Source organism: Psittacula echo (genome assembly GCF_963264785.1).
Source record: "Psittacula echo genome assembly, chromosome: 6".
In the NCBI taxonomy this organism is placed as follows: domain Eukaryota; kingdom Metazoa; phylum Chordata; class Aves; order Psittaciformes; family Psittacidae; genus Psittacula; species Psittacula echo.
In genome coordinates, this window is record NC_137743.1 from 28,488,047 (window position 1) to 28,512,458 (window position 24,412).

General features: G+C 42.5%; 1 protein-coding gene across 1 annotated transcript in view; it reads right to left on the bottom strand.

Annotated features, from left to right (window-relative positions):
• Window positions 1-4,682: 4,682 nt before the first annotated feature.
• The window catches only part of CLASP1 (cytoplasmic linker associated protein 1), a 175,695-nt gene continuing 155,965 nt past the window's right edge, over window positions 4,683-24,412 (bottom strand). Inside the window, exons 32-37 of the mRNA XM_080620322.1 lie at window positions 23,161-23,407; window positions 22,243-22,433; window positions 20,494-20,622; window positions 10,205-10,411; window positions 7,374-7,490; window positions 4,683-5,589 (exon numbers count right to left, since the gene is read on the bottom strand). Of these exons, the coding sequence (XP_080476448.1) occupies window positions 5,503-5,589; window positions 7,374-7,490; window positions 10,205-10,411; window positions 20,494-20,622; window positions 22,243-22,433; window positions 23,161-23,407 (978 nt within the window). The 3' untranslated portion in view covers window positions 4,683-5,502. The remainder of the gene's footprint in view (window positions 5,590-7,373; window positions 7,491-10,204; window positions 10,412-20,493; window positions 20,623-22,242; window positions 22,434-23,160; window positions 23,408-24,412) is intronic.

Sequence of the window (24,412 nt, forward strand, 5' to 3'; positions counted from 1 at the left end):
AACCCTTCTGGTGAAGGTGTTTTCCTAATAGCTAATCTAAACCTCCCCTGGTGCAACTTGAGGCCATTTCCTGTTGTCCTATCACTTGTTACTTCGGAGAAGAGACCAGCCCCCAACCTGGTTTCAGGTTGGTGTAGAGTGAGGTCTCCCCTGAGCCTCATTTTGTCCAGTTCCCTCAGCCACTCCTCATAAGACTTGTGCTGTAGACCTTCAACCAGCTTTGTTGCCCTTCTTTGGACATACTCCAGCATCTCAGTGTCTTTCTTGTAGTGAGGGGCACAAATCTGAACACAACAAAAAGAACATCTGTCCAAGCCACAAGCAGCCAGTCTCTCCAGGAGAATGTGGTGGGAAATGGTGTCAAAGGCTTTACTGAAGTCTAAAGGTAGACAATATCCACAGCCTTTCCCTCAATCAAGTAAGCAGGTCACCTTGTCATACAAGGTGATTAAATCAGGACCTGCACCTAAACCAATGCTGGCTGGGCCTGATAGCCTGGTCATCCTGTACATGTTGTATGATGGCACTCAGGATGATCTGCTCCATAACCTTCCCTTGCACTAAGGTAAGACTGACAGGCCTGTAGCTCCTCGGATACTCCTTCTAGTCCTTTTTGTAGATGGGCATCACATTTGGTAAACTTGGAGTCAACTGGGACCTTCCCAGTTAGCCAGAACTGCTGATAAATGGTTGCAAGTGTCTCACTGAGCACTTCCACCGGCTTCCTCACTACCTTTGGATCAATCCCATCGAGCCCTGTAGACTTGTGTGTAAGTAGTGTTGCAGGCTGCTGACCATTTCTCCTAGGACTATGGGAGCTTCATTCTGCTCCCTGTGCCTCACTTCCAGCTCGTGGTACTGGGTACCCTAAGCACAAGTGGTCTTTTTATAGAAGATTGAGGTAAAGAAAGAATCAAGTACCTCATCCTTTTTCTCATGCTTTGGCACTATGTTTCCCTCCACATCCAATAGGAGATTCTCCTTAGCCCTTCTTTTATCACTAAGGTATTTATAGAAACATTTTTAATCACTTTTTACAGCAGTAGACAGATTAAATTCTAGTCAGGCTTTGGCCCTTCTAATTTTCTCCCTACAATATCTTTGTAGTCCTCCTGAGTTGCCTGCCCCTTCTTCCAAAGGTCATAAATGCTCCGCAAAATCCTCTCAAATCATAATTTTCAAAAAGCCTTTAAAAACTGACAGCAAAAGACCAGCACCCCGAAAGATCAGCTGCCTGCTGGCCCCACTGCCACTCACAGACTGGTGCCTGTAGGAAACAGTCAGCCCACCAACCCACCTCTGAGACAGAAAAACACAGCAGCCAGGGCAGGAATAAGAGCAGATCCTTTACAAGCAAAGGCTGTTGGGGTAAGGAGTTGTGTTGGGATAATTAATCTACTTTACTACTAATTTGTCCCCCAGAAAAGAAACCCAACTCCTTCTAGGGCAAACTCAAAAGGTTTTATTTTTTTTTTTCTTAGCAAATTCTATCACGTAAATGTTAACAAAAACCATCTGTACAATTGCCATGATACACTCAAAAGTGAAACAAACAAGATATAAATACAGATATGGATGTAACATGACAAAAGCGGAAAAAATAGAAAAAAATACATGCGCATGAACACGGTGCCAACAAAGTCATTTCTCATGGCTGGCGTTTTTCAGAGCGGTTTTTACTTCCCATTTAAAACATTGTTAGCAACATCGTGCTGTATTCTACAAAGGTCTATTTTTTCTGTCCCTTAATATGTAATATTATGCTTGATAAATAAAGGGGTGGGGAGAAAAGGTTTTGATGACAAAGATGCGAGTTACATTACTTATACAGGTTATTGGTAAGCTAGTAATAAGCAATAAAAAAAGACAGTCTCGTATTGTATTGTAATCCAGGCAAGCACACATAGTGTACCTTAAGAAAGCCACATGCCTCGATATTTCTGCACTACATGAGAACTACAGTACGTAGACCTGTGGGGCGGATGGATCTGGTATTTGCCCATGCCCACGGAGCACTGGTGCAGCCAATGGCAGAAAAAACATCCACATCTGAGATTTTGGCAATCTTGCAGCCAGGAGCCACTGTCTGCTGAGAGTTTTCTCCCATTCAGACTTCTGGAGCATGGTGGGCAAAGAAAATACACTATTTATTTTTTTTTTTTAAGATACGAAAAATTGAAGCCCTGCATAATGGGCAGCAAGGAAAAGTCAGCTGCAGTAGGTGCCTACTGCTGGGAGAACGTGAACACAAGCTTCACCGGTGCGGTGAGGCACTGCCAGCATGCAGATCTTTCTCTGCAAGTGTGCATGGACACTGTGATTTGTAGCCAGAGAGACCTTTATGCTTGCTGAAGAGAAAACAAAATGATTGTACAGCTTGTTGAAGTCAGAACACTGGAGATCAGAGAGGTGACATTCAGAGCTAGCCCTTTGAGTACTTCAAAGGAAACACAAAAAAATTAATTGGGTCATGTTCAACATACTAAACAACCTTACTATGTACATTATACGAAATGATTTATAAATACCTAAGCAGAGTGCTCTCTACTGTATACAGGTATAACATACTTCTAGAGTACTCAAAGGATGAACAATCCTCGACTGACTCACGTAACAAAATTAAGTAGCACATTAAAGAGCATCCGTTGACAAACAGAACCGAATCTGATTTAGAAAGTAAGGCCTGGTTCTACCATTTGCAGTCCCGAGTGTGCCAATAGTATTGGAAAACACAGGTCACTGGAGCAGCAGCCAGTTGCATGTACCTTGTCAAGGACAAGCTGTTAACTCCTACTGCAATGTCAGCACATGCACCAGCATCAGTTCAGGGACAATACAGTGCGTTCACTCTCAGTGCATACTAACAGGATTAGATAAAATATATAAAAACATTTGAGAAGGAATTCAATTCCTGGAGATTTACTACAGTGTGCCATTAAAAACAATGGATGGACCAAGCTCCATGACAGCTGGGAGGGACTAATCTCCATCTGGTCGGCTGTGCTGACCTTCTGAACCACAGATCTGGAACAGAAGATGCTGAACTGCGATGGGGAGAAGGAGAGGCATAAATACCAAGCAGTCAAAGTACAAATTAAAAAAAAAAAAATCAAAACCAAACCAAACAACAAAAAAAAACCCCAAACCCACCACTAAAAATTCACACAAGACAGCTAACTGCTGCCAACAAGTCGGCTGAGTATTTCCTCAAAAGGGAAAATAAATTTGTGTTAAAACTAAAATAATCTGAATCGTTCAAAAATTAAAAGGAAAAGAAGAATATTCTAACAAGCATACTGAAAGATCTTGAAAAGAAATGGTCCACGGAAAGGGAGACACCAACCATGGAGCAGCCAATCCTCCCTTCTGGTGAGGATGGCTTTTCTGAGCCTGTGGGAAAGACCCTGGGGGAATCCCATCCACCAAGATCTCACCGTTTCTCCTGCTATGGCATTGCTCATGAGGAAAGTTGAGGGAACTAAACCTGCAGCCAGCAAAAGCCTGGACACATCCTAACAAACCTGGGAGCAGGTCACCTCCTGTGTTCTCACATCAGCAGGGAAAAGGACCAAAGAGCTTTGCAGCCCAACCTCACACAGTTCCCACCAGCCCCCAGACCTTCCTGAGCTGAGGACTGAGAGGGGAGCTGGCACCAAGCATCACTTCCCAGCTCCTTGAGCCCAGGGGTGAGACACACAGGGATGAACTGATGGGAAGGGAGAACAATGTGGCTTTACCCTCGTCACTGCACTCCCCTGCTGCAGTAGACTTTCAAGTTCTCAGTACACTACCAATGTGTCCCTTCAGCTCTCCAAAGGGGAAATGGAGGGGCTGGAGAGAGACCAAGGCACTGAGAACAGCCAGTGAGCACGCATCCATCAGCACAGCTGCAGCCATAAGCTGCAGGTCCACCATTCTCTTGCATTGCTGGCACTGCAGGCAAAAAGCCAGTTCCAATCCACTGTATGTTTGGGGTGGGCATGCCCATCAGCCAGGATCCAGCTCAGGGCCAAACACAGCACTGGCATCCTCCTGCTTCCCCTGGTTGCAGGCAGAGGCAGGGGAGCTCACCATTTCCAAACAGTCTCCCTTTGGGAAAGCTGGTGCTGTGGGGTATTTGGCTCCTGCTGGTTTAGCTCTGACCTGGTCTGTGTCATCAGGCTGCAAAAGGATTTGCACTGTGGTACCCTTATTCAGAGCAGCCTGTTGACAGTAGTGCCCAGCAAGGGCTCTCCACACCCCTCCAAAATGCAGAGCACCCAGCAGGGCTGTGCGTGGTGCTGGCCAGGAAGAAGGAGGTTTCTAAAGCAGCTAACAGCACTGCAGGCTCTTCAGACACAGGAGAGATGTGGCAGGCAACCAGCATTGTCCCAGCTGGCTCAGCAGGTGCTTCCACAGGGTCTTTTTGTTCCATTTCAGATGCTCTTGCTGTCCTCTGGGGTGAACATTTTGCCCAAAGCATAAAGGAGTTGTGGGGACAAAGCCATTCATCACCCACTACCAGTGGGTCAGGTCAGACCAGCAGATCAGCCCTTCGACACTATATACTTCAAAAATGCAGCTAGCCTCACAAGGCAGCACTGAGACACAGCCCTGCGAGCCCCCACTGCCCACCCATGGGCACACTCAGAACCTAATCCAACACCCACCCACCCAGCTTCAGTGTCCCGTTTGCAGGCCATCAGTCCCAGAACTGGGTCTCAGTTTCCCTTTGTGGAGTAACAAGTAACCTGAAGAGTCTTTTGAGCATATGAAAGAGCCAAATGGGTTAGGAGGGGAGAAATATTTACACAGTCAATGAAAGGAGCAAGAGCCCAGCTGTTCTGCAGAACACAGCTGGCTGGAGAGCAGTTACAGAGAAATTAGCCTATCGAAGGTCAGTCAGAAGTACTATGTACAAAATCTCAGATGTTTAAAAAGAACCTACTTTTTCATTACTCACTTGATATCTCCCAGTATTAAAGCATCCAAGGCTGGAATCACAATCACATCTGCAAAGATCTCCCTGTAGACAGCTCTGCACATTAGACAAGCTGCAGCAGGGAGTACAAAACAGGACCACAAGACTGGGAAGAAGAAGAGAACCTAGCCAGAGCGGCTGATGGGAGAGAGCAGGTAACTAGCACACAGAAACCAAAACTGGGTATGAACTAAACCAACAAGATTTGTTTGACTTTTACACATATCCAGGTTTCTGAACTCAGTTTTGGAATGCTAACCTAAACATATTTCTGAGATTTCAGCAGGCTATACAAATATGTTTAAGTATGGCTTTCTGTTGTTCACTTTTAATGAAGACTGCAACATAGACCTTGCTTCCTTTACATTCAATACCAGTAAGGTTCTACATAAAAGCTTTTTAAGGAACTAAAATACTGATTGCAATAAATATCTGCATGGCCTCCTTGAGCTGATGGAGCGCGCCAGTGAAGAGTAGCAGAAAGGTCTCTGAGAGGCACCACTGATTGCTTCTAAGTCTACACATATGTCCACATATCTCCATTAACTGTGCGTTGAAACATCTGAAGAGGAACTGCTGTTGCTGTTGGTGGTCTGGGCCCTCTTTATGTACAAGTTTAATAGCTTCATCTGAAAGAAACAAACAAACATGAGGAGAAGATGCCAGGAAAAACAGGTGGACAAAAGTCAACCGCAAATCCTAAAACTCACATTCTGCGGTGAATTGAGAGTTTTGAGTGTGCTGACACTGGGCTCTCTGGAGAAAGCCAGAAGCAAAGCTCAGTGTATTTCAGGACAGACAGAGGCAGGAGGTTATGCCTAGTCCCACTGAAGTCAGAGAGATTTCATGGGATTTAGAAAATCCTATTGCATTTCACTTTAGCAGCCATCAGTTCACAGACTTCAATCCTGCAGCCTGCTCTGGGTGGGCAGGAATCCACAGAGGTCAGTAGGGCTGCAGGCACACAGTGATCCAAGAGCCATGGTCTCTCCTAGGAAACACCCTGAACTTTCCATGCTTTATAAAATGGTCATTTTCAATGACATTTAAATATCTTCACTAACTTGGTACACCTAGTGAAACTGCAGCTGTTATGATTATATACTTCCTCTGCATGGGCTTGTTTTCTTTTTCTGTCTTACCATCTTAGCTCCAGATCCTGCAATGACTCACGCACACATTTAACTTTAAACACACAGGCAGTCTCCATAAACCCAGAAGAATTACTCACATGTTTATAGTTAGTTATGTGGTGGAGTAAGTCCGTGGCACCTAGGATACTGGCATAATAAAGTCTCTACAACATTTTACAGGGGGATTTCCTGACTGCCCAAATATAATGAGGTAAACCTCAGCACTCATAGCTATCTCTTTCCAGAGCAATTTGGAGGCACAGTAATATGTTTAAGGACAAGGCAACTCAATTCAGAAATAAAATCCAAGTGTCTTCAGTCTCAGGTTGTTTTGGCCTATGCCACACTTCCTGTGCCACTATCCACAAAAGAAATTATAGTTTCAAAATAACATAATGAAGCCCTCTAAACTAAGCATACCTATTCACATGCAGAGATCTATTTCAGAAACAAAAATGCAGAATTGTTTGTAAAATTGCATAGAAATCTTGGTTATGACAACTTCAAACAGGAGAAGAAATCTTGTGATGGCTTCCTGAACAGCTCTGAAAACCAGACACTGCCTGCTTCTACATGAAATGCCAGCTCTTGTCTGAAGGCCAGAGCTGAACTAAGGAGTTGGTATCACTTGCAGCATCAGATCAGAACTTCAGTTTTGCTGTTAACCTGACTCTAGGGCACAAAGTCCTCTGAAGGGCCACTTGAACTTGCTGGTGTCCCAGAAGAGACACTGCCATGCTATTAAAGGTGAGGAGTTACCTGCATTTCTGCCAGCCAAACCACAACCTGCTGCTGAGAGAACCTGCTCTCCCACCCATCCCAGCCATGCATTCCCACCACTCTTGGCACTGGGTTACCCACACAGCCGCAGAACAGACTGAAAGCTAATTATGGATTGCAGAACTGGTTTTCAGCCAGAGCAGCCAGCTGAACCAACTCACTGCAGAGTCACCCCTGGATGCAGCACTGAAGGGGCAAGGTAAACATGACTGTTAAGTGGGAAGGACCCACTCAGTGGCAGCTTGCAGTTACACAGGATCAAATGCATCATGAAACCCATTTCTGTACTCCATCAAAATTTTCTTAGTGAGATTTCAAATGCTCACACTGCTGAGCAAGTGCTGTGCTGTTCTAGTAGTATTTGGTAGGGTGAGATACAATTTAACATAGTACAAGGAGCTTGACCCAGAACTACTGTGATGCCACTGGTCTTGCTGCTAGTAGTGCAAGCCATTCAGGTAGCTATAATCAAGAGCCCAGAGATGCATTTACTCTCGTACCTTGCTTCCAGTGAGTTGTGCGAGATGAGGTTTCAGTTCTTCTCCAATTACTGAATAAATTGCCACTAGGCAAAATACACTAGCTTTACGGACACTGCTCTCCGTATTATCATAACCCTGTGAAACAAGGAAAAAAGGTCAGAAGTCAAACAGCACTCACCAACATCCCTTCAGAGCAGTATATTAAAGAGCTGATGAACACTCTGTAAATGTGCCTGACCTAATAGAGCAACAGAAAAAGCTCTGCTTAACATAACAGTTTGCAACCTGAATACTCAAAGAGCGAGAGAATACAATCACATCCTATTTGTTCCTGATAGTATAGATTATTACTATCACGTTAAAATTAATGTTGTAACATTGAGGAACAACAGTTTCCCTAACATGCGCTTAGGACTCCATCAAATATACACACTCCTGTGTCCAGTTCAGATGACCATACACTATCCTAGATGGACAGGACTTCTTGGAGGGGAGCCCTCGTGCTCCCAGCTTGCCTTCAGAAAAGCCTTAAACACTGTGCTTCACACTGAACTGCCTCTGTAACCTGAAGCTTTCTGATTACTTATCAGGTAATACCAGACAATAACATGTTGAGAGACCCCTGTAGGTGTACAAGATCTCTGGCAGCTCCAGGAGAGCTCAAGCTAGCCACCAGGTCACTTAGCAGCTGGTGACATCAGTCCTGTACTCAGCCATCCCATGAGAAATGAAGACATCACTTCTGCCTAAGGGACACTGGTTCCTCCAGATGCAGGGTGACCTCTGCTGGGAAAGCAAGGAGGAGGAATGCAGCACATCCGAGGCTGTTATAGCTGCAGGGCCAAAATACAGTGTGGAATGACAGTCTGCAATCACAATGAGCTCTGAGCTAGGAAAGCATGAGATCTAGATGAGCTGCGAGAAACACCAAGCTATTGAGGACAGAGATGGAAAAAAGGCTGAGCCCAGGCTTACAGCAGAGGAACACCCACTAAGACACAACCCACTGCTGGAAGGAGAGCTGAGATGCAGGACACAGTCTCATGGGTCCCAACCCAAAGGCTTCCTGACATCATCAGATGCCTCTGCTTGACCTTAAGTTTCCCTGTGGGCCTGGAATTTTGTTTATGTGTCCATCCCAAATTACTCCCATGAGGGCAGGCACACCCGTGAGGCGCTGAGGCCTGAGGGCTGCGTCCTGGTGGGTGCTGGGTTGGTAGAGCCTGCCCTGTACGCACCAGTAGGACCATCACCCCACCTCTCCATTTGCCAACTTGCTTGCAAGGCAGTGCTTCTTTTCCCAGAATTTAATAACACAGCCCAACAGTTAGAGCATTCACTCAGACGTTATATGGGCTCAAAGCTGTCTCCAGCCTGAGGACATCAAGATGCAGCACATGGGAGACTGCCTCACAGCCTACCACTATTCCCCGGGTTCTGAGGGAGCCAGAGCTCTGCACTGGGACCAGGGCAAGCACCATGACACCCCCAGCTAAGCCCTGTTCCTGCATGGAGATCCCCAGCAGTTCACTGGAGTCAGGGAGATCCCACTCCAAGATGCTGAGCTGCATGCTTGTGCTCATATGGGTGCTGTCTGATACCTTCCTCTTCACCATTCCGCCAGTAGCCTTGGCATGGTAAAGAAGCACACTGGTGATTCCCTCCACACACAGTCCTTCAGCTAGGATCCCAAAATACTTCCCAAATACAAGGAGTAGAATCCTTCAATCACTAGGAATTTCTAAGGTGAGCAAGTACCTATGCTCTGAAATAAGATCCATTTTAAGACAGGGAAGCAATTTAATAAACAAATATAACTGCATTTTAAAGGCTTGCTGCTCCCAAACTTTTCCAGTGCACTGAAGCTCCACTGTTCAGACTGTTGTCTCCAACAATTACGGCTAAAATCTTTTCACAACAAAAGCTTAGATCAATACAGAATTGTCTGATTCCCAGAAGCTGAAATTTAAGAAAAGAATTGCAAGAGCTGACACCACAAAGTTGACACAAGCCCTAGGATGAAGAAGGGGAATTTCTGACTTCGCTCTTGTCCTTCCAACTTTTTATGCTCACAGCAAGGAGGGCTTCTTTACCCCAGTTCTCCACTGAAGTCTTACCCACCCAAACATGTATCCCCTTTCACAGTGACTGATCTGTTCCTGCCACAATCTCTCTCCAGTAAACACATACACATCATCTCTCCTCTCTCACTGTTGCCTCCCCTTATTTCCTTCTTGCTTGCAGCCTCATTCCAGCCACTGGCACTGCCGGCTGCTTGTGCAGGGGAACAGAAGACAACATTCCTACAGCCAATGCTGAAAGCTAAATTTGCATTGTAAGACCAAGCCTTAACACTGGCAAAACCACAGCTCCCCACCCAGCCTGAGAGGCTTATGAAAGAGGCTGAATGAAGTCAGCAAGTAGTTCAGTCCTGATTTTGGAAAGAAGAAAGGAACAGCCTGCCTGCTGGGATTCAAATTCAAGTGCAAAGTACAATCAGAACACATAACTGCTCAGCAGAAATAAAGGAGACTACAAGATATATTGCTTGGGATGTACTGAGACAGTGTAAGATGTGGCTGACTCCTGCACTCAAATTTATTATGTGGCTACTACTGGCTTATTTAGGAGTCAGGCCAAGGCTCCTAATTGTGGAACATACACAGAAGAAACTGAATTTTCTTTTTCTTAACATTAAAAACTCAAATATAGAAACTTAAAGGGATTAAAACTTTAATTTAACAAAATCTAGCCCCAAAGGGTCCATCCATTCTCTCTGAGGTCACAGACTCACAAATTACTCAGTGGTGGTTTGTGCTCAGGAACATTTGTGACACGGGATACTGTACCTGTAATAACCCAGGAATGATATCAGGAAGGAGCTGATGCAACGATTCCTTTGAAATCCTCTCAATTACTTTCGTCTGCATTTTGATGGCAGCTAAATTAATTGGATAATCTGCAGTCTGAATGATGGGGCAAAGCACCTTGATGCATTGCTCAGGGTGGATGGAACTTGCCAGTGTGGAAGCAGCCTCTTCAGCAGCTCTGACGACCTAGAACGAAAGCAGAGCCAAACCTTACATTAATGAGGTCACACATCATAATCTATTAAGTGTACTAGGAATGACTGCCAGGAAATGCATAGGGATGGTCATTAACATATCCACAGGAGGCTCTATTGAGAGGTGATTGACAACTCAACATCCTTCACCTCCAGTGACATCTTTATTCCAGCCAGCGTTGGGAAGTCCATTCAGTCTAATGTAACTATCAAAGTTGTGGCTAGTTTGAAAGAGTAATCTGCCACCCAAGATAGACAAGTATTCCCATCATAGGAAAAGTGAGAGGATGACATCTCTCCAGCCACTGTGAAAAGAACCTAAACCCACCAGTTCAGACAATACAAAATTTATCTCTTACATGTTATAATGAATAATACCATTGCACCTTTTAGTATGGATGTCACCTGCTGAGTGCCTGGGTGTCCAAACTGAGAGACCCATGTCTACACAAATGGGTCCTGCCCTTTTGCAGCTAAGGAAATGCTGTAATCAAACGCAGGCTACAGACATAGTAAGGCCTTAGGCTGTCCCTGACTAGGAAGCTGTGCTCTCAGCACATCTAATCCACTAAGGCAGCACTGGGATCACTATAAAACAGGAAGCGTAAATGGAAACAGTGGTAGCATGCACTTTCTGCAACTGGCCCACACTGTATTGCAGTCATGCAAAACAAGGGAGATCCTAAATCTAATTCTATTGTTCCTCTGAGAGAAGGCAAATTCACAACTTTCACACTTCCGCAGTGAGTAGGACAGCTGCTGAAGAGGCAAGACCCGATACTGGTCTCTCCTCCCATGATAGAAAAAAAAAACAGGATGGGAAGGCAGTTTCTCCTTTTTCAAGTGTCTGTGTTAACTTCCAGGCAACAAAATGAAGCTTCCTCCTTGGCCGCACTCTTCCTGAACACAAATCGCATATTCTTTGCTCCCCATGTTCTTGTTTCAGTTCAAAAGATGGAGGACGCTTTTGTTCATCTCTTCTCACTCCTCACTTCTCAGGGCTTATTTTTAAGGGAGCATAAATCTTGAGGGGACAGAAATGCCCCAGTGGGCAGAATTACATCCAACAGCTCAACTCTAAGAAGAAAGATGCATTCACAAATCCTCATGCTTAGGGTCTCCCTATTAGCCCCAGGCAATCTTTGAGCCCAGGAGCATTAATAAGCCTTTCAAGGCAGTTCCTTTTTCCCAATTGTGCAGGAAGCTCAAATGCCAGCACCACTTCTCTAACTCACCTAAGCTGAACTACTTGGGGTTGTCTGAAGTCAATACTTCGAAACCAGCACTAGGAAATCCGCAAAATAAGCAAACAAATCAAACCACAGGTCTCCTATCACTCAGACTGAAGCCATAGCTGCTGGATTCTCCTCCTTCCCCTCTTCCACACCATGTCATGGTATCAAACTCAGGGATTTCTATTTGAGGCAACCCATGGACAGATGTGGCTGTAGCAAAGCCTCAAATGAAGGCAAGCTTCCATTATTTTTAAGTAATTACTGTGGAGTATCTGGAGGTTTCTCTCAGCCCTTACTGAGACAAGAATGTTTCCCTGCCTGGACTAAAAACATTTTCCAGAAACATTTAATTGATTTTTAAGGTAGCAATAACGTACAGACCAGAAGAGATCATCTCCATCTACAAAGCCTGCTTTACCTACAGTCTCGGCATCACAGCCACACTGCTACCAATCATTTTCCACTGACTGACAGCTATGTCCCTGAAACAGGAGTCGCCACAAGATACTTGCACACCCAAGAAGTAATAAAACTTGATTCACTTCACTGTTGGCATCCTCTAAAGCAAACTCAACAGTGAACAAGATCTCAGGTACTTCACATGCTACAAAAATTGCACGCAGACAAAGTACAGGCAGGATGGTAAAGCAGACCTGAGACCATGACTGCTTCTTTATCAGTGCCCTATTTACGGAAGAAAAGTTGTCAAACTGTTCCATCTATTTCAAGCCTTTCTCAGAATTATATTATTAAAACATACACCAAAAAGAACGGCGATCCACAATGTGGTCAGTACTTAAAAAAAAATCATCCTGAAAGATCTGTGAATGAGTTAACCAAGCAGAAAGGAATGTTTCTTTTCCCAATTCCAGCAAGTTTTCTCTTCCAGCTATTTTTTTGCTAATTGTCTTCAATTTCACACATGAGAAGCATGAAGGTTAATAGTTTTCCATGTAAGCTAGCTTAGAAGCAAGCGCTATGTAATTTCATTGGGAAACACCCAGGTATTTAAGGGAAGCCTAATGCCATGCTTTGGTACCACGGCATTGAATTGCTGGAGTGGATGAAGTCAGGAGCTCCCAGGAGGTCTCTCCTTTAAAGGAATTCACTTCTTGGCACTGCAGCTTTTGATGTCTGCGTTCCCAGTGCTCAAACACTGCTACCATCAAACTTTCCACAAACAATGCAGTGGACTTAGAGAGCCCAGATATTCTGTAATCAGTTTAACAACATACACAAGCAAATCACTAGCTAAAAACCCCCAGCTATGTGGACACAGGCCTGTTGGGATTTTTGCTTTGCAACAACTCCAAATACTGTAGAGTAAATGTTTTCAGACACCTTCAGAAATAAAAGCTTGCACTTTTTGTATTTTTTTAACTTTAAATTCTATTGGTATCCTACTCGATAAGAAAGCAACAATATTTTAGTATGCACCTACAAACAGATTCTGATCTCAAATACACTATTGTAAACTCCAAACAGTACAGGAGTAGGTAAAACTGTCAATGAGTATTTCTATCTGGGTTTCAGCTCCACATCCTGTTTGCATGCAGTTTACTGTACTTGTTAATTTGCAAGTATGAAGCAAGTGCAGGAGACAAAACCTTTTTTTAAAAATTGTATTAACAGATTCCAAGCACAAGGGTTAGAATACAGCTGTGATTTTTCACAAAACAAGTAAGGGTCCAAACAGCAACAAAGATCATACATATTTTGCACATCATAAAGTCAGAAAGAAAAGTTGTGAAGGTGCAGAATTTATTTATGCCCCTGCAAGTCCTCCTTTCAGCAAAGCTACCCATTTCCAGCAAGAATCTGGCCACATTTACTCAGCATTTGGGTTATTTCACACCACTTCTCCCTGAAATGCCTTGCCCCTGAATACAGAAGGATGTATTACACGTGTTCAGTAAGCTGCCTGCTGATACTAGCTTGTAAATGTGAGAACACCAGGGAGGCTTCCAAGCCTTCCAAGAGCACATCTGGCAGACAGCGCCTGCATCTAAGACACACTTCAGCAAAACCCTTAAGCGTATATTTAATAACATGCTGAAGTCTCACTGACATCAATGGGATTCAAGCATGTGCTTACATGCTTGCTTGAATCAGAGCCTCTGCAGGTAACTAGCTCCTTGCTCCCTTGGAAAGGGCCGACAAGGGACACCAGTTAAGAGCCAAAAAGACAAGCCCATTCCTGCTGGCACAGAAAGCCAAATGCCACTATTCTGAAATGCAAGCATCAGCACTGTTCCAAAATCTTTCCTCCTGGCTTTGGCAGAACAAAACACTGAGCCACCGAGATCGACTCTGCATCCCATGAGGGAAAGAATGTCTCCGAATACTTACACAGCACGCTCAGAGTCCCACTCACCTGGTAATGCCAGGGAAATCAGCAGCATTCCCACACAGAGGGAAGTGCATTATCAAAAGACACAAACTGCCAGGTCATATGGCAACAAGAACACACAATTATAGGAGAGTTTAGCAAAGATACTTGGCCATGAAGCACGACACTTGTATCTCACAAATTATGCATACTATACAATATTTAATCATGGCTTTAACCTGACCAGCAGAGAGAAACAACCTTAAAAGGACTGGGGAAAAATGAGCAAACAGCATCAAGGAACAGGTCTTCCTCCCAGCTTTAGAAGTGAGAGTAAGAAATACACACTGGGAAGCGACAGGAATGGCTCGCGCACACCACAAGAAATGCATCCTTTAAATTAGAGAAAATAAAAGGGTGTTGTTCCCTACATGCTCAGACCAGGGAGCTCATTGTCACAACAGGATTAAAAAATAGACAAGTTCACTGAAGAAAAAACAAAGGCCAAAACCAACAGGCAGAAAAAAAACATTAGCATGGGAAGGCCGTAAGCTTCAGATAGCTGGAAGGAGGGAGGATATCCAGGGGGAAGCATCATGATATGCTTGCTTCTTGCTAGTAAGTTAGGTAGGATATCAACTGAAGCAAACTTTTTGTCTAACCCAATGTAATTATTCTCAATGACCTCAGAAATATGAAAGAAAACTAGCACAGCCAATGATGATGACAGTTGGAAGCAGCAAGATCAAAAGTGTGGCCAGGAAACAAGATGTTCAAGACTAGAGAGAACCTGCAGTGTTTTAAAAACACAGACACTAAGCTGTGTGTAAGGTATGTCACAAGCATGATTTTACCTCCCAGTAAAAGCTTAAAGCAAACCATAGCTTGAACTGGATAGTTAGATATCATTCAAGACAGGACAGGTAGCCCAGGAATGCAGATCTAAAAGATAGCATTTTGCCTTAAAGAAGCAGGTTTTTCTCCTTTCTAAATGCTTACCTTACACGCTACATGCTAGAGACTAGATTCAGCCTGAATTCTGCTGGCATAACATAAACTGTGTTTGCTAGTGGTTCCTTGAAAGACACCTGTAGTGCATTAAGACCTTTCCAGTAAGTCTCCCAAAAGAGAGAAATTATATTTCCCCTTGCTTTAGAGAAGAAACCATATTCACCTGCATGAAGCCAGAGATGTAACACACAGATAGGCTGTTCACCTCTAACAATGTCTTCCTTAATGCTGTAAAGGAGTAAGCTTCAAAGTAACAGATTCGGCAGTCCCAGGAATATGCACATGAAATGCCTTCAGATTTCAGTAAGAAAGGATATGATGATGTACAATATTAGGAACAGTGTGAGCAAGACAGCCATCTGTCACAAATCCCTTTCTTCAAACAGAAAAGCACATTGGCATCATCAACGTTCTACGAAATTTTTTTGACAAACTTTGGATGACAATTCTTACTGGTTTACCTGGTTCACAGTGCACTGCAGCCATGGGATACTGCTGGCTTAAGACAGCCAGAACCAAGACTGCAACTCTTCCATAGAATTTCTTCTGCTCAGCTATTACTCTCAGCGTGTTAGAGACGTTGCTTTGCTGCCTGCAGCAAGCAGCTTCTTATGGTAATCTGCTCTTGGTCAATATACAGCAGCTTTCTGAATGTTTTGATGGCTTTATTTCTGCTTTGAAGTGACACAAAATACTGGCAAACAAGGAAAGAAAAATGCATGTCCTGAATCACCTAAGGCAGAACATGCCAGGTTCATAGGCTACATAGGGCATCAGTGTAACATGCTGGGATCTCAGCAGAGCAGCAAATGAAAGCTGCATGTAGGACCATAACCTAGAGTATGCTTTGCCATGACTGCTAGCTGCACCATCTCTGCAGAAAGTCACAGATGATGAGGCAGCGTAGGTAAAAGCCCACTGAAAACTCAGAGGCTTTGTATGCTACTGTGAAACTTGCAGAGTACCAGAGAAGTTTTTTAAGCAGAAGGACAAGGTTTTGCTTTCAGGCTTACAGGCACGCAGCTTTGGTTTTGAGCCTATTTTTGCCATCTAGAGGTGGTTACTTAAAGCCTGCATAATCCATGCTGGAGGGGATGGAGGTTTACCAATACCTAGCCAGGCGAACTCCCACCCCTGAAGGCTTTACAGCCTGATCCAGACAGGAACAAACAATTAAGAATTTGGTTTCAAAGCAGGAAGTAGACTCAGCAGTGGGGAGTGCTAAGCAGATCAAAAAACAATGTGATTTTTATAAGGGATTCCGAGGAGATGAAGTAGATTAGACTGCTTCTCCTGTGCACTAAATATTTGAAATGTGTTGGAAATTAGAAAAAGCACATAAACATATACTATGAAACATGAGCTGATGCAGTGCTTGGCAGCTTCCAGCACAGACTATGTATCAGTTAACCTTAAAGACTGTGATCATTTAGTGCTTTCCTTCTTTAGTAAACTACATTTTGCAGAGACCTATATAAATCATTCCATCATCAGTTACAAACCATCTTCTAAATAGCAGAGACCAGTCTAAAAGCACCTCAGCAAGATAATTATCTACAGTTACTGGATAGCTGCAATTTCTTCTTTTTTACCGATTACAACAGAGAATGGTATATCCCAATTATGCTTATGGACCTTCTGGATAATAAAAGACCAAAATTAGGTATCCAAGACAAAGCCCAAAATTCTTTCCTTACGCATTCTCTTAGTGGCTGAGAAAAGCACAGTGGCAGAGACAGAAGCAGGGAATTAGCTATCCTATGATTTTCACTTTCTAACAATTTCCCAAGCTAATGAACTATTTCTGTTTTAAAATATTCAATAATAAGAACTTCTACTCATTTTGCTGGTATGAATTTGAAGCAATGTCACATCAATGGTATTGGGTCAGCAGGCAGAATCTCTCCTTAGTTATGGGTGAGTAAGTACACTGGAACAAATGAGTTAATATTAACTAATTGGCAACAGAAAGATGGTTCTCTTCCAAATAACTCCAAACAAAGAGTGATAAAAATCAACAAGATTTAATACCATCCACAACTTCAATTACGTTCTAATGCGCCAAAAATAAGTGAAAAGCATTTACATGTCAACCCCCATAAATATTTACAGTTATGACTGAAGCAGGCTTGACTCCTCACATCACCCCATTAAATCAACAGCACTGAACAGGCTGGTACACTACGAACAGTATAAAACCAGGCTGAAGTTAAAAAAAAAAACAAAAAAGCAAACTAAACATGAATCCCAGCCCAGAGTCTTCTAGCCTTTAGCCTAGGGTTACATTAATTTTGAACCCCACTGAGGTCTGTGCTTTGTCAGTCTCCTGCATTTGTGATCACAAGGCGCAACTCAGCATTGAACTCCATATACCAAGTTTTCTGCTTCTATGTCCCTGGGAAAAGAAGTGGTTTTCTTAGCCATGCTGCTCTACTGATCCTAGACCTTGCCTTCAGCAACAGAAGGCAGGAGAGTTCTAGCCATGACAAAGATCCAACTGTCTAAAGACTTCTGCTTGGACTTATAAAACCAGCCAATTACTCAGGCATCCCAAAATATCTATCTATGCTAACACTGCTTTCATACTTTCAATTATATAATCTGGAATAAAATCACAGACCTTTTTTATTTCAAACAAAATAAAAATATCTAAATATCTTTAACTAGATATCTAGTTAAAGATATCAGCACTCAATTGGAGGAAGGGGTGATATTTGCTGGTTGGTGAATGTGTTGGTTATAATTTGTTATTTGATCCCTCCTGGCCATGCTGAACAGCAGCAATATTCAAATTTGGGTAAGATGAACCTTCTTCATTTCCAATGAACTGCCTCTTAGTGTAGTGACTTCCAGGACTCAGTACCCAAAATAAACAGCTCTGCAATGTGTTCTTCTGCAAACTCTCTTTGCTTGGTCACTTCAGATTGATTCTCTGTGGGTTCCACATAACAGAAAATGTGAGCAAAACCTTGATCTCAAACCATAATACAGGATCACTCCTGTCTTTCTACTAAAAGCAGCAGGCCAGAAACATAGAAAGTCCTAGAGTGACATCTTATTAGGGCATCACTGGCACATGGATTAACACTTTCTTAACCAAATTATTTAGCAGCTTACCTTGAAATAAGTTTTACAGTCCAAAGAAAGACTTCATTTAGGTAGACGGTGCACCACTACCTTTAATGTTGCCTTGATTTAGTAAAAAAGGTAACTACAGAACAGACCACTCACATCTTCCCTTTTCTTCTTCAGCTGTTCTTTCAAAGTGCCCTTTAATCACAAACTGGTGAATTGTCTTTTAAGCTCCTACTGCTCAGTAGGATCAAGTCAAACAGGGCAGCTTCTCCACTCCCCCTGGAGAGAGCAGTGCTGCAAAGTCAGCAGTGAGAGCAAGCTGGAGGGCCACCATGGGATGGGAACCTTCTGGCCCAGGGCTATGAGTCTGACCAGCTGAGCCATGCTCAGATGGACTCTCGGTTAATTTTTCACAGATATAACTGAATCGGCAAGCCCCAGCTACAGAGAAAAATACCTAGAGCATATCCCTAGGTGTATCTTTAGCCTAGCCCATATAGATACCCAAGAGCAGTGTGAGAAACCTTTCTTAATTTCGTTAAAGCTGATATTCTCAAACTACTGACAGACAGATGCATCATGGTTTTGAGAGCCCCATTTACACAAGGGTCACAAAAACCACATGTGTAGAATGAAAAATCCACCACCAACACATCTGATAAAGCAGTGCACACACAATTGCTTAGCAACAGATAGTAAAATAGGAATATACCTGCAGTGTCCTCCTATGACAGCTGTCATCCAAAGCTCTCACTGCAGCAGCTGCATATACGATCTTTTTTAATTATGAAGATGCTAAGCAAAACTACTTTAAATCAAAGCCATGCTATGCACAGCACAGCATCTACTTGCTGATACTAATACACCTACATTATTATTCTATAAATAAGTGCCAGAACTTATATCTCTTCAGTCTTGGCTTAAGCTCTGTTTCCTCTTTAGCAGACTTTTCTTCCATGCTTTTCCTCAAGAAGCACCTCAGGCAAATCCTGAAGAACTTTTCTGTACCACAAGCATGAAGAACACAGTATGGGGAGTAGAGAAGCATAAAGTGTCATGTTTTCAACACTGTTCTTGATTTCTATAAAGTCACCGGTCCCATGAGGAAGGGCATTCAAACAATGCCAGAGAATCTGGAAAGATCCTATGAGAAATGGCAGTTTTGGAGGACTCTCAGAAAAAAAATGCAAAGAGCACCGAGTCAAGGTGAACTTAAGTATGCAACCAGGAAAACTTGCCAGTAAAAGGCACTCCTTCAGAATATAATGTTTTTGTCTGACTGCTTTATCAGGAAATCAATTTACAACTGCTTCTTATTAGTCTGAACTGAAAACGACAGGAGTGCTAAGGCTTTAAAATCAAGGAAAGGAAGGTAGGCAGAGTACAGCAGTCCTCATTCACTACAGGATTAACCATTTTCTACTTTTGCATTTTAGAGAAATCCAGCCTCTTTCTTTCCCTGAGGGTGTTTTTTGTTTTGTTATTTTAATTTTTAAACAGTACAGTTTCTGCTACGCACACCTAATGTAACCCTGTGCTAGTTACACAATGCTCTGGAGCAGTCTGATCTATACAATGATCTTTTTCATGGCCAAAGCTCTCCAGAGATGCCTGAAATTGCTAGTTCAGGACAAGCCTGTTGCAGAGAAGAATAAGTGTCTTAGATTTCAAACCAAGGACTCTGGTAACAAAGCCATCACAGACAGAAAAATTCACATGGCATTTTCCAAGGTTTAGTTCAAACTTGCAACATGCACAAGGTAGATTAAAAGATTCAGCTTGGAAGTCAATCTACAAAGACTGATTTTAAATGCAATTTGATCGACTTCAAATGTTATCATCATGTCCCTTTATTTTTGTTTAATTCCAGAAGAATACCTTCAGTTCAAGTTCTCTCACAAAAAGAAAATGCAATTCACCCTGCCCTTTGCTTCTTCCTCTGCCCCAGCTTCTTTTCAGCAGTATGGTCTCTGTCCATTTTCTCCTGTTGCTCACCAGTTCCCAGTTCTCCAGCAAGGCCCAATTTCATCAGTCAGTTTTCATATATGGATCTGCTTGGACATGGGCTTTGTGTTCTCCAGTACATTGCTTATCCTTACCCATACAGACACAGCGACTCCAGTGTGCTTTGCAAAATTATTAAACATGTAGTTTTCTACTACAGGGTCTCAGCCTCTCCCAGAATGACCAAGGAAATCCTGGAAAGTTGATAGCTCCAGATAGCTCCAAGTCCACTTAAACAGCAATGTCAGTCTCAACTCTTTTCCTCCCTGCTTTAGCATGTAAAATCCCTTTCTCTTCATACTTGGGAAACTTATGTCAAAAGATAGGTCAACGTGTTTGCCTATTAAGTCTCACAAGTCCTGGATTTCTTCAGCAGGTCCATACTGTTTTTCCAGTAGCAACACTGAAAGGCTCACTCACCTCCTTGTGGGAATCTTTATGTGCTTCCAGTGTTTTCATGATAGTCAGCTCCGCATAATTCTTAAACCTTGCTGGCTGGTTCCGTAAGATCTCTCTCAGGACTCGCAGCGCCAGGGCTCTTATTGAATGCTGTGTAATGAGGAATCAAATCCACATTAGAAAAAGCCAGTTCTCAAATTTATAGCTTGAAGTAAATTCTATGCCACCAGAAATCTTATATTGCTCTTATATTGCACCAGCTCCAGCAGAGTGAACAGTGTAATCAATATAACTAAAATTCAGAATTGGTCTCCTTGTTTCCTTTTGCACAAAAATTCACATAAAATGACTGTTGTCACAGAATGAGTCTACTTTGTTAAATTCCATAATCTTTTGGCAACGAAGTACAAATTTGTACCCAAAGCAGTGTATCTGTATCACACAAATCTACAAAGCAGCTCAGGTAGTGTTTGTTTTGTCCTTCCTCTTGTGCTCAGCCTTGCGGATATCAACCTGGGTTCCAAAGTTGCTTCTCATGTATTAACACAGTAAAATCTACTCTCTTCCTGTAACTCCTATGAAAAGAACTCTCAAGGACAGTTAAGTCATTGTAGTCAACACTGAACTCTGTGTTAATCCTTTATATCAAAAGATCATTAGCAGAAGGGATATAACACCTGCTTCCATTTCATAACTGTTACATTGAGTTTCTGGCCTGTGGCCACTCCAAATAGATTCTATCATTTCAACAGAATAATACTTATTTTACTCTACACTTGCCCTTTAAAGCATGTCCCAAAATTCATACAGTAGCACAACACATGTACTTAAAGCCACCACATCTTCTGATATATGTGTGATGAGGCTACGATTAAATATGTAGGACTAGAGTAGCTCATGCTTATACTATGAACAATGAGAAAATATTAGCCACCTACACTGGTTCACAATTAAAATTTCTAAGCACGTGCACCATATGCTTTACGAGAAGTATAAGAAACACAATGGATTTTGAATCAGATGAAACAAAAAAAGTGCTTTGAAGGCTAAATATTGTAACATTCAGACAAAGCATGGCTCTGATGTGAAGGTGCAGCAGGGTGCTGATACTTACCAAATATCATTGTGCTGCAAGCTGAATAAATAGCCCCAAGTGGCTAGCCTGTAAATGACCACTTTGATCAACTACCAAATATAAAGCTGTGATAATAACACAGCTTTTTTTTAATACTTCAAAACAAGATGCCCCATAATAGCTGTTTATTCTTGATGACATTTTTGCAAGAGACAGAGACTCATCCCATGAGATCTGATAGCCTGGATCTTTTAACCACACAGAAAAAAAGAATTATTTATTCTAAGCTGCCTTTTATTCTTCTTTTTTGGGGGAATGGGCATGATATAGTTAAGAACTTGTAACTTCGTCCTAACTTGGAAGGGGGTAACTTCTGAAATCTTCATAGGTTTTGTACTAGATTAGAAGATAACTTATTTTCTGATTCTAGTTCAATTTCCTAATTGTTTGTTACTAGCACTCAGAAGGGAGAGGGGAAAACTGGGATGTCAGAGTACCTTAAAACTCATCATTGAACACACTGAAAATGAAAGCAGAGTTATCAACCTTCAAAAGAAAAAAAAATAAATGAGTAGTGCAGCATCACTGATGAGATGCCATACAAATGCAGCAGGTTTCATTTAAACTAGTGTGGAGAAACTAACATCCTAGATGAAGCAATACCAGGAGAATTAAGACAAAAATCTGTATCTCACATCTTTGTCTCCCAGAGTTTCCAGCAGCAAAAGCAGAATGGTTTTGAAATGTTCCTCCCAAACTCCAAGATTATCTTCCCTTGTGATCTTCAGCAGTTCCAGGAGAGCTCCTTTCCGCTCCTCCACTCGCTCGTTGTGGTTGGAGAGCTCTTTCAGAAGATCAGCCACCAAATCTGAATGGTCAATGGGCACTTCTAGGACAAATGGCAACAAATCACTTGGGGAAATAGGGAAAAAAATCAAAGATGCCAAGATTACTAACCCTCTACAGAACAAAGTGCACGGAACAAGGGCCCCCCCAAAATGCATCTAATTCCAGGAGGCCCCAGTCAAGCAGGCAAGGGAATCCAAATAGTCCACAATTTCACCTAAGTTCATAACACAGCTTATGGCTTCTAACGAACCAGGAAGAGATGACAACTGAATTTCATCCAGTTCCAATAATTACTTCTACAAGAACTGCCACAGTTTTTTCCGGACACACACACCCAAAGCCAGTGATCACATGTATGACCTTTAGATCAAAGTACAGTGACTCATTGGTGCAAAAGAATAAAGCTAAGGTGTAGCATCACTTAAATGAAGTTAAATGCAACAACCTATTGAGATGTCAAAGAGTGGAAGGTCCCCAAAATAAGTGTCCCTATAGATCCATCTAGACACTTAAGGGACTAGCTTGGGAAAAACTCTAGGCAAACAAAAATCAAAACTGCAGCATAACATTTTCTCAATAGCCACAGATGAGGTTCTGCTGGCACATGAGAACAAAACGTATTTCATACCAAGCCTGGACTAAGATGTGAAGTAATACACAACATATCCATGTGCAGACATGTACCTGAGAGCACTACCCATAAATAAAAAAGACCAGAAACAGAGTAAGCTGCCTGCAGTTTTATGGTACATGCTGACACAAACCATCCCGAAGCTGATCCATGTCATCATCGAACACTGCTTCCTTCAGGGCAGTCTTGTCGTAGGTGTTAATTGTATCAGCATAAGGATAGGGGTTATATTCTCGAGCACGTGGCCCTGAAAAGGCGCGGGGAGGCTGAGTGTTAAGCAGGGAAGTTTTGTTATCTAGAGCCATCCTTCCACCTTCCACAATGTCACTGCTTCCACGGACATCACTGGTAGGCACAGCAAGGCCACCATCTCGAGACACCTGGGGGATCAAACAGAGAAAAACATGAGATTACTCAAACCCTGTATATTTTTTTTGGAGTCCATCCTCCTTGAAGAGGCATAGAATTGTTTAAACATAATACTTGAGTAAAACTTAAATTACCACCTCTTTCCCTTATATAAGTACAACTGTTCCAAAAATATATCATGATCATAGGGCAAAAAGCCATATTACCGTTCCTAAATCTAAGTTAATATTGCTAAAACTGCACAAGCTGGCAAAGATCATAATCTCTGGAACAAAACCAATTTGCTAAGAGAGGGAAAGGAAGCAAAAGCAGCATCCTCCTCATGAAACTTCACAAACCAGAGTTAGAGGAGACTGAATGATGCTTAGCAAGTTCCCACAAAATGAACAACAGAAGGGTCTAGAAGAATAATCTTGGACCACGAATTTTTAGCTTTGAAGGCTAACAATCTACTAACATAAACTTGCTTGTCCAGGAAGCAAAACTGTCCTAGAGTCACTGGATATTTCAAGTTGGAAAGGACTCATAAGGATCATCATTTAAGATTTCTGGAAATGATGAAGTCCATGTATTTAATGAAATAAATGGCATATCACATGGTAAATAATTCTGTAACCATTCATGTAGTATAATGTATGATATGAGTGCACTGAGTGGTTATAGTCCTTTCCTACATATGAAGAAATAAGGTTGTGAGGGAAAACACCCATTAATTTTAGAGAACTAACATTTCCCATCACAGACCTGACTACATACACTCCCATCTGAGCCTGAGGAACACTAGCACTTTGTATGAAACTCCCACAGAATACCAGAAAGCACTTTTCACAGAAGGCTGCAGTTCAAAGGGAGCAAGTGACCACATTAGTGGGCCCCTATAATTTAGGTGTAAGAAGTTAGCAACCAGTAAGCCAAAGACACTTGCAAGAATACAGCAGGAATAACTGGATTTTGCACACTAACAATCCAAAGCCAGGTTTGAACACAGTATTTTAAAATTTCACCTTTCTGGGGAT